The sequence below is a fragment of the Anabrus simplex genome, chromosome 4 (assembly GCF_040414725.1).
Source record: "Anabrus simplex isolate iqAnaSimp1 chromosome 4, ASM4041472v1, whole genome shotgun sequence".
NCBI classification, from domain to species: Eukaryota; Metazoa; Arthropoda; class Insecta; order Orthoptera; family Tettigoniidae; genus Anabrus; species Anabrus simplex.
The window spans coordinates 238,579,011-238,594,377 of NC_090268.1; the positions used below are offsets into that span (position 1 = coordinate 238,579,011).

Below are 15,367 nucleotides of genomic sequence, written 5' to 3' on the forward strand. Positions count from 1 at the left end.
TTTTTATTTTTTTTTTTACAAAGAATGACAAAGAACATTTTATATATATATATATTCAACCAGTCAAATCCCATTATTATAGTCATCTGCACATAGCCCGTGACATGAGCTGATGAAGCAAGCATGTAATGAGACTGACAGGCCAGCTGTATCTATTGCACTTCCTGCTTTTATGGGTAAGGGAAGCGAGTTGCAAAAAGGGATGATCACTGGCTCGGACCATGGGAGGGGGGGCAACATTTCAGATGTAGCAACGTATGTGAACTGTTTACGTGCCTCTATTCGTGAGTGGATGAATGATACCAATGGAAATAACTATCGTAGGAACTGTGGAGATCCATGCGCCGTTCATGTCTGAAGTGAACGTCGACTACAACGGCACATGGAATAGCTCACCGCCCAGATAAACCAGGGGACATCCAGACTAGTTCAGTGAAACATTCTGTGAATGGGACACCAGAGTAGAAAGAGGGTGACTGCACCCATGCTAACACAGGTCCATCCACATAAATTACAGTATGGCAATGGGTAGCCTCCTCTGACGAGTCACATTTTCAGCTGCATAGAATGGATGGACATCAGTGTGTCCAGCGAGGAACCCTAAACAAGGCGATGGGGGGGGAGGGCAATGTTATTGTCTGGGGAATGCTCTCATGGTATTCTCTACGTCCTATCATCTGTGTGATAGGTATTATTGATCAATTTGGTTATGAATCCATTCTCAGCGATCACGTCCACCCATACAGGATGATTCGCCTTTCCTCGGGTGGATGGAATCTTCCAGCATGATAATGCGTCTTGCCATATGGCTCGAAGAGCATGATCAAGACTTCAAAGTTCTTCCCTGGCCCCCAAACAGCTCCAATCTCAATCCAATTGAACATCTGCAGGATCACTGCAATCATCGTGTTCGCAGTCTGCCCCCTCAGCCATGCACCCGTAACAGTTGTGGAATGCACTGCAGACAGTATGACTCCAGATGCCTGTGGACACCTATCAGCACTCACCATCACCACACGTAACTGGTTACGCTGGATACTAGCAGGTGGTCATAACAATGTGATTCGACTGTGCATGTATATTTTTTTCTGAACATAATGCTTAGTTTTCATGATTTGTAAATAAACACTTTTTTATGACTTAATCAAGAATTTTGTGTTTTGTCAACATACATACATTGGTAAATCAATCAATCAATCCAATCAATCAATTAATTGTACTTGCATGTAGATATAATTGTTTAATGCCCTGTTTGAAATCTTGCTTTCTGTTTTAAATTTTCATCCCTTAGCAATATGATCAGCTACCATTATTGCCCATGACTTACGAGGGGAACCCACCGAGTTTAACAACCCGATTTTTCAGAAACTTAGCTCAATGAAAGCGGGGTCGAAATAAACGAACAAGTTTTGGCTTATCCGTAGACACTCGACCATTTTTAAGAAAGTTTCTGACGTGCTGTATGTGCCTTTTAGCGCGTAACAAGTTCAACGGATACTGCAGCGCAGTGGCTATCACCGCAGCTTCACACTTTTGCACCCTGTATTCAAATACCATTTAACTGTGGTTTTTTTTTTGGTATCATTTATTTATGTGCATTGACTATTACTACACGAACATTTCTTATCAAGTTAGCAGATACAAGGGCATTAAGTTGATTGTAAAATTACAACTGGGTTTCACAAAAAGTGTTATGCATTTATTATTATAGCCTATTTATGTGTGTGTTATTTTTCTGGGATTACAATGTTTTGTAATGAATGGTTATGAATTTCATGTTTTTGGTCCGTATTGAACTGAGAATAATATATAAGTAATAATAATAACAACGTAAACGTTTCCACCTTTTCAATACTAAAATATATTCACAAAATTATAAATTACACGGTACTAGTTTCGACCCATCTAGGGGTCATGATCAGCCGTATTGAAGCAAAGATCACTTTTGCCGAAATCCTAAGAAAATGTTATTTTAAAGAATAACAAGTGAATGTGGTAGATGAAATGAGATATTATTATGGTAATAGTTAATAATACAAGGAATATACATACTAAGAGGTTTTTAACAAAGAATAAAGTATAAATGGGGTGTTGTAAAAATTATAATCATGGAAATCAGTAAGTTCTTGTACTGAAATGACATATATAAAATTATATATGGCTTAGGAAGAGGGCTTAAGGTGGGGCTGAAGGGTGCGGGAGAAAGTGTAATTGTCTCGGAAAAGTACCTTTGATTAAATTTAGGATTAAATTTCAATGAAATCTCAGAGAAACCCAACATACTCTTCGATCTATTTATCACTTTCCTCAGAAACAATAATGCAGCCAACCTAAACTCAATCCTAAATTTAATCAAAGGTACTTTTCCGAGACAATTACACTTTCTCCCGCACCCTTCAGCCCCACCTTAAGCCCTCTTCCTAAGCCATATATAATTTTATATATGTCATTTCAATACAAGAACTTGCTGATTTCCATGATTATAATTTTTACAACACCCCATTTATACTTTATTCTTTGTTAAAAACCTCTTAGTATGTATATTCCTTGTATTGTTAACTATTACCATAATAACATCTCATTTCATCTACCACATTCACTTGTTATTCTTTAAAATAACATTTTCTTAGGATTTCGGCAAAAGTGATCTTTGCTTCAATACGGCTGATGATGACCCCTAGATGGGTCTAAATTAGTACCGTGTAATTTATAATTTTGTGAATATATTTTAGTATTGAAAAGGTGGAAACGTTTACGTTGTTATTATTATTACTTATATATGTTTTATAATTTCATTCTTATATTATGAACGCTTCAGAGAAATACGGTGCACTCCCATTGGATGATACTGATCGTAGAAATATTCAAAACATAAAAATTTCGCACACCTCAAGCATTGTGCGGAGGCAGGTCTGCCACATTTATATTTCTGGGCAGGAATATCACTCGGGAAAAGAAATGTCATTAATATTACCTAAAATTTCACGCATTGGCAATAAGCTTGCGAGAAACCATGCACATGGTTCATTTTTCCAAAAACAATTTCAAGTAAGTTTATTTCATTCATTTATTGATGGTTTAATTTCATTTAGTAGACAGAACATAAACAAATAAGGACAACAATATTGTAAAATACATTGAACAAAAGCATTCGTGTAGTAATTATTGTCACTGAACAAAAGTTTTTAAAAAATGAAACAAGAAAAGAAAACAGTTCATTGGGATTTGAACACGGGGCACAAAAGTGTGAAGCTGCGGCGAAAGCCACAGCGCCACCATGTTGGTTGAACTTGTTACAGACTAATAGGCATGTAAAGCACGTCGGAAACTTCGACCGTCATTTTCTTGGAAACGGTAGAGTGTCTACAGATATAAACCCCTCTTTCAGTGAGCAAAGCTTCCGGGAAATCGGGTTGGTGGGTTCCCCTTGTTAGCCAAATATACGACAGATATTAGGGATGAAAATTCTTCTCTCTCAAGACCAAATTCCAGATAATTTCTTAACACTTCTCGAGTCAAGACAAACAGTGCTGCAATCTCTACGTTGTAAACATTCCTCTGAAAGTTTGGGACTCAAGCTGCTTTAAAGGATCACATTTTCGGTTAATCTGTTGTAACATCCTCCTCCTACAATTTCTTCTCTTCACAGTAATGGATTTTCTTTGTTCAACAAACTGCTGATTTGCAAAAAGAAATGAAATAAAACCCATTTTAGGAACTATTTGGAAACAAAATATTACTTACAGTTTAAAAAAATTGAGTGTCATCACTTTGAATTATTGTTTTGTTTGCTCTTTTATAAATATATAAATAATAGTACATTATGCAACAAGCTTATAACGCCAATAATTAAGACACGAGTATGTATATAAAACAAGTGAAGTGAGTTTTATCATTTCCATACGAATGTCTTAATTACCATTATAGGTGAGTTGCGTACGACTGTTTATGCTCGACACTAATTATAACTATATTTTTTAAATATTCATAAATTTCTGTCGGGATGTCGCTTGACAGTTGAGTTTACTGAACAGAGCGCCGAGCAATTGATTTTCCATGAGTGGATCAGAGACCTTGACAATATTGTATGATTTCAAAGCTTTAATGGAAGGTTACCATAACCTAGTGTTATTTCAAATACAAATTGTTTATTGTACAGTTGGTAAAGTGCATTTGCGGGAATGTGCCGTGTGGTTGCGGAATATTGGAAGTAGAATGTGCATTGCTGTTGATATGTGTGTCCGACATGTTTGATTTTGCTATCCTTACCCAACTGGTCAAACAGTTGTATCATAATGAAAAAATTAACTCTGATTGGTGGAGAACCTGTATCATAATGAAAATCTGAACTCTGATTGGTGGAGTATCTGTATCATAATGAAACTTGAACTATAATGAGCCCCATTAAGATTCAGTTTTCTGGCATATAATATTTATATTTCAGCATCGTCGAGCATTAATAAATAAATAAATAAAAACTTTGTATTTAACTATAAAATGATAAGTATTTATATATTTTTTTAAATGGTGATGAAGAATAAAACTTGGATTTTTTAATGCTGTGTGAGCGAATTTCGACAACTAGGTAAAGGCTGAGTCTAAGAAATTTACTGCTGTAATAATAGTACTATACAATAAAACTTTCACCAAAGGGACAATAATTACACATGTATTACAATTAAACAGATGTACGCCATGATTATACAGTTACAATTATTGAGTATTTGACTACACACTAACAAAGTAACATACACTAGATAGAACTGAACACACACATTGAATGAGTGAGAATGCCAGACCAACACAAGTGCAGCAAGAGGGTGAATCATACCTGTGTCCATGACCTTGGAAAAAAAAAAAGTACCCTTGCCACCCTTCCTCACAGCACATGCCACACACTGCTGCGCTGTATAAATTGGTTAGCCGCAAAGAACAATATTTTGTGCGTATTTCCGCTAAGTATTTTTCTTAATAATTAGAAAAATTAAAGGAAGAAATTAGCTGAAACCAATACCGATTATACAAATTGCTTTAAAAAAAAATATAATTTCTAGTTTCAGGCAATATTTTAGTAACTCTTAGGTTCTATGGTTTATAGTGTGGGTTACTGTAGTCACATCATAGTTCATGAACCATGGGCAACAGCTGAGTGGCCTAGTAAGTGGTCCTGAGAGTCGGGATACCAGTTGATACAGAATGGGAGTGGGCGTCTCGGACATATTCTGAGTCACGGCCCTTCTTGTGCTCAGGCGTCTAGGATTATACAATCCACCAGTGGTCCATAACCTGTTAGAGGAGAGAGCCTCACTTGGACTATGTGCAAGTAGGGTAGCATCCTGCTTCATGAATTTACCGAGCTCAGAACATTTTAAGCAAGCTTTGGACCTATGGGAGTAATGGAGTCCCACTCCCATTTGACAGGCGAGGTACTCCTTGGAAACAACTTGGCGAACGAAATGGAATTCGATGGGGAGCTATCAATATTAATGGAACTTATGGGAGAAAGAAAGTAGAACTGGCTGAGTCAGCAAAGAGGATGCACTTGGATGTGCTAGGAGTAACTGATATTCAGGTAAGGGGAGATAACGAGTAGGAGATAGGAGATTATAAAGTGTACAATGGGTGTTAAAAAGGGAACGGCAGAGTATGGGGTAGCTGCTCATCAGGAATACTATTGCACACAACATAGTTTCGGTCAGGCACGTATATGAGCGAATGATGTGGGTAGATTTGGCAGTTGGAGGAATCAGGATGAGAACTGTCTCAGTGTATTCACCCTGTGAGGGTGCAGATGAAGATGAAGTTGACAAGTTTTATGAAGCATTGAGTGACATCGTAGTCAGGGTCAACAGCAAGGACAGGATAGTGCTAATGGGTGATTTCAATGCAAGAGTTGGAAATAGAACTGAAGGATACGAAAGGGTGATTGGTAAATGTGGGGAAGATATGGAAGCTAATGGGAATGGGAAGTGTTTGCTGGACTTCTGTGCTAGTATGGGTTTAGCAGTTATGAATACATTCTTCAAGCATAAGGCTATTCACTGTTACACATGGGAGGCTAGGGGTACCAGATCCACAATAGACTATATCTTAACTGACTTCAAATTCAGGAAGTCTGTTAGGAATGTACAGGTTTTTGGGGGAAAAAGAATGGGTGGTATACAGGGATGCTGTAGTAGAAACAGCAAGGGAATGCGTAGAAAAGACTGCGTGTAAAGACGGAAAAAGCGAACATCTTGGTGGAATGATGAAGTAAGAGCAGCTTGTAAACGTAAAAAGAAGGCTTATCAAAAATAGCTCCAAACAAGGGCCGATGCAGACAGGGTACTGTATGTAGATGAAAGAAACAGAGCGAAACAAATAGTTGTTGAATCCTAAAAAAGAAGTCGTGGGAAGATTTTGGTAATAACCTGGAAAGGCTAGGTCAAGCAGCAGGGAAACCTTTCTGGACAGCATTAAAGAATCTTAGGAAGGAAGGGAGAAAGGAAATGAACAGTGTTTTGTGTAATTCAAGTGAACTTATAATAGATGCCATGGATAGACATATCAGGGAGAAAGTATTAAGAGACTTTCCCCTGCATTCCCACCAACATGCATATCAACCAGGGAAGTCAGTTGAGACGGCACTGCACCAGCTGGTTTCTAGGCTGGAGAGTGCCTTGGATCAACAACAACTTGCCATGGTTGTATTCCTAGATATAGAAGGGGCCTTTAACTATACATCTTTGGGCTCCATAGAACGTAGTCTAGAGAGAAGAGGAGTGAGCAGCATGCTCATAAAATGGATTATGGCCTCACTGCAGGGCCATAAAGTTCTGTTTACCCTCAACGCTGTAATGTTGAGAGCTAATATAGACAGGGGGTGTCCACAGGGAGGAGTATTATCACCAACATTATGGTGTCTGGTAGTGGATGAACTACTTACCAGGTTAAATGTTGGAGGAATATATGCCCAAGGCTATGCAGACGACATAAGCCTGATGGCGGTAGGAAATTTCCCCAGTACGGTTTCCGAACTCGTACAGAGCTCTCTACGTAGGGTGGAAAGATGGTGCCACGAGACAGACTTGTCGGTTAATCCCGATAAGACGGAGCTTGTGGTATTTACCAAGAGGAGGAGGCTAGACGGACTGTCAGAGCCTTTCCTATTTGGGAAAAAATTAGTTAAGACAACTTCGGTTAAGTACCTAGAGATAATCCTTGAGGCAAGACTGAGTTGGAAGAAACACATAGATCATAAGGTGGATAAGGCTCGCAAGATTATGTGGGCCTGTCGCAGGGCCGTCGGGAAGACTTGGGGCCTAAGACCTAAGGTGGTCCAGTGGCTCTATATCTCCATTGTACGGCCCACGATCACCTATGCATCTATAGTTTGGTGGCCAGGCTCAGAGAGTAAAACTGTGAGCACCAAGTTAAACAGTGTCCAAAGACTTGCGTGTCTAGGAATAACAGGGGCACTGGATACTACACCATTATGTGCAATGGAGGCCATCCTAGGTTTTCCCCCATTACATTTATATGTTAAGGTAATAGCGGGAATGAGTGCCTATCGCCTTTGGTCACTCGGAGGATGGTCCTTCAAAAACCCGAATAGAGGTCATGCCTCTATTCTTACAAGGCTTCACCAGACTTGCCCTATGACAATGATGATCGGGGATCTGATGAAGCCTAGCTTTAATTTGAACTATAAATTTACAGTGGTGATACCCACAAGGGAGGAGTGGGCCGCGGACGCTGGGGCCCGTCTTAAGTCTGGGGGCTGTACGTGGTACACAGATGGCTCGCGGACGGAGACGGGCACAGGCGCCGGGGTCTGGGGGCCTAAGACAAGGCTCTCCCTTCCTATGGGTAAATATGCTACTGTTTTCCAGGCTGAAGTATACGCAATACTAGCCTGTGCTGTAAATATATGGAATATGCCTGGACACAGAAGACATATCACTATTTGTAGTGATAGCCAGGCAGCGCTAAAAGCACTATGTGCAGTTAAAACAACATCAAAACTGGTATGGGAATGCCGAAGGATGTTAGATCAGCTGTGTGAGCTTAGCTCAATTACCCTATTATGGGTTCCTGGGCACACAGGTATCAGTGGAAATGAAGAAGCTGACAAACTAGCGAAACAGGGCTCAATGGGTTCCTTCATAGGACCAGAGCCCTTCCTGGGAGTGTCACTCCGAAGTGTGAGATTGGCAATATCCCAATGGATAAACCAGTCTCACCTAGATATTTGGAAGAGGTTAACCATAGCAAGACAGGCACGTGAACTTATCAAAGGGCCTAGTCAAAGCTATAAAAAGGTCCTAATGAATTTGAATAGGACCAGAATGAGAATGGTAGTTGGACTGTTAACAGGCCACAATACCTTACAGAGACACCTACACATCATGAAAATCACCCAGGATCCGATGTGTAGAAGATGCGGTAAGGAGGAGGAGACCTCCGCGCATGTGTTATGTCAGTGTGAGGCTTTTGCAAGCACTAGACATCGATTCCTGGGCTCACATTTTGTGAGCCTGGAGGACATCAGGAATGCCAAAATCCGGACACTGGTATCCTTTATAGGAGCACTAGGGCTGGACTAGGCAAACCCGTTCAAGGGGCACAAAGGGTCTTCATAGACCTACGCGTGGAGCTCTGCGAAAACAGGGCTCACCCATTTCTTATCTATCTATCTATCTATAATAGATGCCAGCGAATCACTGAACAGGTGGAAGGAATATTTTGAAAATCTTCTCAAAGTAAATGTTCCTGGTGGTGTCGCGAACAACCAAGCTCATGGGGAGGAGGAAAATGATGATGGTGAAATTATGCTTGAGGAAGTGGAAAGGATGGTAAATAAACTCCATTGTCATAAAGCAGCAGGAATAGATGAAATTAGACCTCAAATGGTGAAGTACAATGGGAAGGCAGGGTGAAATGGCTTCAATGAGTAGTAAGATTGGCATGGAGTGTTGGAAAGGTACCTTCAGAGTGGACAAAAGCAGTAATTGCACCTATCTATAAGCAAGGGAACAGGAGGGATTGCAACAACTGTCGAGGTATCTCGTTGATTAGTATACCAGGCAAAGTATTCACTGGCATCTTGGAAGGGAGGTTGTGATCAGTGGTTGAGAGGAAGTGGGATGAAAACCAGTGTGGTTTCAGACCACAGAGCGGTTGTCAGGATCAGATTTTGATTATGTGCCAGGTAATTGAAAAATGTTGCAAGAGGAATAGACAGTTGTGTTTATGTTTCGTAGATCTAGAGAAAGCATATGACACGGTACCGAGGGAAAAGATGTTCGTTATACTGGGGGACTATGGAATTAAAGGTAGATTATTAAAATCAATCAAAGGCATTTATGTTGACAACTGAGCTGCAGTGAGAATTTATGGTAAAATGAGTTCCTGGTTCAGGGTACTTACAGAGGTTAGACAAGGCTGTAATCTTTCACCCTTGTTGTTCGTAGTTTACATGGATCCTCTGCTGAAAGGTATAAAGTGGCAGGGAGGGATTCAGTTAGGTGGAAATGTAGTAAGCAGTCTAGCCTATACTGACAACTTTGTCTTAATGGCAGATTGTGCCGAAAGCCTGCAGTCTAATATCTTAGAACTTGAAAATAAGTGCAATGAGTATGGTATGAAAATTAGGCTGTCAAAGACTAAATTGATGTCAGTAGGTAAGAAATTCAACAAAACTGAATGTCTGATTGGTGACACAAAGTTGGAACAGGTAGATAGTTTCAAGTATTTAGGATGTGTGTTCTCCCAGGATGGTAATATAGTAAGTGAGATTGAATCAAGGTGCAGTAAAGCTAATGCAGTGAGCTTGCAGTTGCGATCCACAGTATTCTGTAAGAAGGAAGTCAGCTCCCGGACGAAACTATCTTTACATCGGTGTGTTTTCAGACCAAGTTTGCTTTACGGTAGCGAAAGCTGGGTGGACTCAGGATATCTTATTCGTAAGTTAGAAGTAACAGACATGAAAGCAGCGAGAATGATTGCTGGTGCATACAGGTGGGAACAATGGCAGGAGGGTACTCAGAATGAGAAGATAAAGGGTAAGTTAGGAACGAACTCTACGGAGAATCTGTACATATAAACCAGCTTTGGTGGTGGGGTCATGTGAGGTGAATGGAGCAGTATAGGTTACCTAGGAGAATAATGGACTCTTGTTATGGAGGGTAAGAGATGTAGAGGGAGACCAAGACGATGATGGTTAGACTCAGTTTCTAACAATTTAAAGATAAGAGGTATAGAACTAAATGAGACCGCAACACTAGTTGCAAATAGAGGATTGTGGCGACGTTTAGTAAATTCACAGGGGTTTGCATACTGAACACTGGAAGGCATAACTGTCTATAATGATAATGTACATTAAGTTCCTTAGGTTCTTCAGTCTGTTGAAACTTAAAAAGGCAGGTGGCTGAAATGGAATAAAAAATGCATGTCTTCCTCCACTAAGTGGGGGAAATATTACCAGAATCATTACTTCCTCTTGATAGCCAGCCATTATATGCAGTAAAAATAAAGTGAAACCTCGAATTCTCCATGTTTGGAGGGACCATGGAAAAAACCATACAACATGGGAAAACAGGAAATCCAGGAACGGATGAACCATCAACAATTTGGCTAAACATCACAAGACTGAAATATGTATACTTATAATCTTACAAACACCCCTAAACCAAACCAAACTACAGCCCCAATGGGCCTTCCACCTACCATGCGACTGCTGCTCGGTCCGAAGGCCTACAGATTACGAGATGACATGGTCAGTATGACGAATCATCTCGGCCATTATTCCTGGCTCTCTCGACCGGGGTCGCCATCTCACCATTAAATAGCTCCTCAATTAAAGGCAATCGCAGAATGAGTGAACCTAGAAGCAGCCCTCATCCAGGTAAAAATGCCTGACACGGCCGGGAACCGAACCCGGGCCCTCCGGGTGGGAGGCAGACAAGTTAGAGCGTGGAGCCGGCTTCAAACATTAATTACCAGTACGCGACTTAAAAATCTCGAAACCTTACATTGAGTTTTACCGGGAAAGCTTCATCAGTTTCCTCTGAAAACTTCTTTCAGTTCAGCAACTTTGATCAGCCAAACTCTTTGAAAAATCTAAAATACTCGTAACGCTGAGCCAAACAACAATCGACTAAAAGTAGTTTTTAATTCTCTAATCTAATAAAATAAAGCACGTTAGACACAAAAGCGCCCAACATGATGGCAAAATCCCTTTTTTTTTTTTTAAATCTTCCATTGCAATTTGGTCACCGGTATACTGTTTGCAGTCAGCTTATGGAAATCTTATGCAAGTTCACCGCCGATCGCTTTTTCAGTACAGTACTTCCTCAAATTACTGCAATGACAGGACGTTAACACCATGATTTGGAAGTATGCCGTAGTCGTCCTTTTTTGCGATACAGTTTCTGGAAAAGCGTGTGATCGAGGATTTAACGTTGATGGGACAGAAATTTCTGTTATTGCTCGGCATGCGATGCCAGAAATGTGCTTTATTATTTTTGAGTCTCATGGGACATTTCTCATTAACATGACATCGAGAAGTTCTTTGGCTATGAGACATGCGCTCTTATTTCCCATTCCTAGGAGATACTATTTAATGTTCCTTTGTTTGAGTTCTGATGATTTATTATGTAATGCTTGTCTCCTTGTTCCTCCTTAAATAAATAAATAAATAAATAAATAAATAAATAAATAAATAAATAAATAAATAAATAAATAAATAAATAAATAAATAAATAAATAAATTCCTGTCACCTCCATGGGCCAGTGTTTCAAGTGAACAACTTTTCAGTTGTGCAGAATTAATTTATAAGACTCTATGCCATCGAAGAAGCTGCTTTTTCAACTGTAATTAACCACTTCATAAACTTGATTATGTTATTTTTCTTGTTTCTGTAATAAATGTATACATATTCACAATCTAAATCATTTTACATTTAATATCTCTATCTGTATATGCAAGAAATGTCTGTAACATCCTTAAGATGCATCAATGCTATCATGTACATGTTACCAAAGTGATGTTAAAGGAAGATTTAAAAAAATAAAAACACTAATCCAGTATAAAATGACTTTATACACCACAGATTTTGCCTATTCAAAGAGTTGAACACTTCAAGGACAAAGTATTGTCGTGATCCAACTCTTAAGTTACACTGTATATGGTGTGTGGCCTCCAAAGAGGCCTAGTGCAGGTCTTTTGATTTGACGCCATACAGGCGACCTGTGCATCTACTGAGCTATAGTGCCGCTTGTTTGCTCAGATTATCTCTGCTAAGATTTTTCTGTTATAACTAGTGCACTATTAAGTTCTCCAGTCACTACAGAATGTCAATGGCAACAAAAAAGGAGTAGAATTAAATCAAACCTTACAAATACCTAAATGAAATGTTTGAACATTTTATCCACCTAGTGGATTGAAATTCACCCACAGTATCCTTTGGCTGTCATAAAAGGTACAAGTTAACTTTCTTTAGAGGTTCGTAGCTTAAGAATAATATAGTATCATTTTAAAGTAACCTTTCTCTTTCCCGTCTGCCGTTTGTGGCCTTACCTTTCAAATAATGATCAAATTAGACATTATTTTATGTTTGTAGACCATTACCATGTACCTCATCCAACTACTTTCCTTTTTCCTACTAATCCTCAACTTCGAGGAAAATCAAATAAGTCTGTAGGAAAAAGCAGTCTGCACTTTTGTTTTGTTTGTCTGGTGATAACTCTGAAAGCAATCTACCTACAAATGACCCACAATTGAATATGGGGCAAAACTCTCAAAATAAGTACATTAGTAAGGAAAATGTCCATGTCATATCATACATTATTTATTCATTTTAAAATGTAAAAAGAAATTGAGAAATCCCCACTACGCTAACCTTTTACTTCCTTACCAGGATTCACATTAAGAATTCCATGAGCAAAACTTCTTGCAGATAGCTGAAAGTTGTAACAATCCAAAGCCTAGCAATTTTTTCAATTTGCAAAATGTAGAAATTTATATTGTGACAGACTTATTGGTATTGTTAACCTGAGAAAAAATAAATGGCACACATAATTGCAATTTAACCATTTAGACGATGGACATAAGCTTTCAGATTACTCCACGAGGTGCAGCAATGAAGTAAAGGGAATTAGAAACAGTATTTGTCATATTACAATTGAGCTGAGCTTGAGTTGTGATGGATGTTGCATCCTTCTGGATACCACCAAACATAACAAGTTCTCCCTTACCAGCTACCAAAGTATACAAGATCATTTCTTCAGGACCTCCTGAACCAATCCTCTCACTTCTTAAGGGCAACCATTCAACATAACTATCTTCAAACAGCACATTTGAAATGTCTAGTACAAACATAGTCATTCCGTTTCTAGAGATATTAGTTTTTGTCGGAGAAGATATCCGACGAGGCGTGGAAGGAGATGATGTAGGACTAGCTGCAGCATTAGCTGGTTCTTGTCGTGGTGGAGAGCTATTACTGCTGTCATTATTACCATTATTGTTTCTGCCATCACGGGATAAACTACGTATCCTCTCTTCCATTCGTTTCAAGGATTCCAGCTGCCGCTGGCGATTTCTATTAGCACCTGGTCGGACAACAGGAGAGGGATCTCGGAAAGCTGCCATTCCGATTCCACTTGACGTGCTGGGTTCAGGACCATCAGGATCATTAAATGTGGGATTAATGTACGACTTTGGAGGTGTACTGGCTCGCTGAATGTTTGGTTGTGCAGCTGGAACTGTTGGAGATAAATCGGGAGATTGATTACTAGTGCTAGGACCAGCTGCTACACACTCTGGTTCACTCTCCTCGCCACTACTAGAGCTTGTAGATGCTACAGAAGTTATCCTGGCAGATGAATTTCGCTGTAACGAACCACGACGTCCATTTACATTTTGGTCCCTGTCAATAGGACGAGCTTCAACAGCACCATCACTTGACCTGAAAAGAAAGACATTTTACAAATTACTGAGCTTGGTAGATTTCTTAGAAACTTTAACTCAAATTAGAGTTTCTCAGTATGTACACTATAATTATGTCAAAAAGCCCTTTACAAGATGGGTTTAGTCTAACAGTCTTGTTAATGGTACAGGAATAAATAATAACTCTTCCTTGATTATGATACTCAAGGGTAAATCTGAACAGTCCCACCACTATGACGAGACCCCCCTATTCCACTTGTCTTCTATATTCTCCGTGTTTTTGTGTTATCTGCTCTTATCATTTACATATACCCACAGAGGACTTGACTCACTTATCTAAATGCAACTGTTAGCAGACAGGGGGTAATGTTCTGTTTCAGAAGTTTTGTTATTAGTTCTAGGTAGTTAACCACTTACCAAAAGTGTTATTACAGGAACTGTGAGGGTATTTAGACATGTACAGCTGTGTATACAATGTATACTGCCTAGATGTGGGAACTACCAGTATTAAATACAAAATCAAAATGGTTTATATATATTTAGCCATCCGGTATATTCTACATATAAATTCTAAAAGTCGAGGGCAAGTACAAGATATACAGCAGCGCTCTTCAGTATTTCACCAACAAAGTTTGTGGCAACTGTTTTATTCATAGCATTGTTTTGCCTCATGAACAATCTATATATATAAATTAGGGCTTTGTTTGTACATTGCTGAGAATTTAAGAAGAATGGTATTTCTGTATCGGTCATGTCCACAGTAACAAGGAAATGCACTTTTTAATTTTCTGTAATTTCTGCCTGCCTGCCTGCCTGCCTGCCTGCCTGCCTGCCTGTATGTATGTATGTATGTATGTATGTATGTATGTATGTATGCATGTACAGTATGTATGTATGTATGTATGTATGTATGTATGTATGTATGTATGTACAGTATGTATGTATGTATGTATGTATGTATGTATGTATGTGTATCACAAGAAAACGTCTGAAGAGAATTGAATGAAAATCGGTATGTTAAGTCGGGGAATAAGTCACTACAATCTAGGCTATAAATAATTTTATTCACGCTGAGTGAAATGGTAGTTTATGTGAAGGACTAAAGTTTAATTATCAAATATTTATGTTATTGGTGGTCCTATAGATAAGTACTACATAACTAAAGTTATATAAAATTTAATTTCCGATCATTTATGTCTTATACATTTTTACCAATTTTTAAGTATTTCCTCCAGCCAACCAATACGTAGTTGTATTAAATACGGTTGGACCCACACTTACAATTAATTTCATCCAAGTTCAAAGCTATGTACATTCTAAACACAGATTTCCATTGCATTTATTGATTATATTTCAAGACTGAAGATATGTACAGTACATTTTAAACATATATTTCCATTGCATTTGCTGATTGTATTTTTATCTCAAGTTTTTTATGTA

General features: G+C 38.9%; 1 protein-coding gene across 2 annotated transcripts in view; it reads right to left on the reverse strand.

Moving 5' to 3' along the window:
- Positions 1–12,068: 12,068 nt before the first annotated feature.
- Positions 12,069–15,367, reverse strand: part of Fbxo42 (F-box protein 42) — a 104,469-nt gene continuing 101,170 nt past the window's right edge. For both annotated transcript variants that reach the window (XM_067146418.2, XM_067146419.2), the window contains one exon: positions 12,069–13,946. In XM_067146418.2, the coding sequence (XP_067002519.1) occupies positions 13,097–13,946 (850 nt within the window). In that variant the 3' untranslated portion in view covers positions 12,069–13,096. The remainder of the gene's footprint in view (positions 13,947–15,367) is intronic.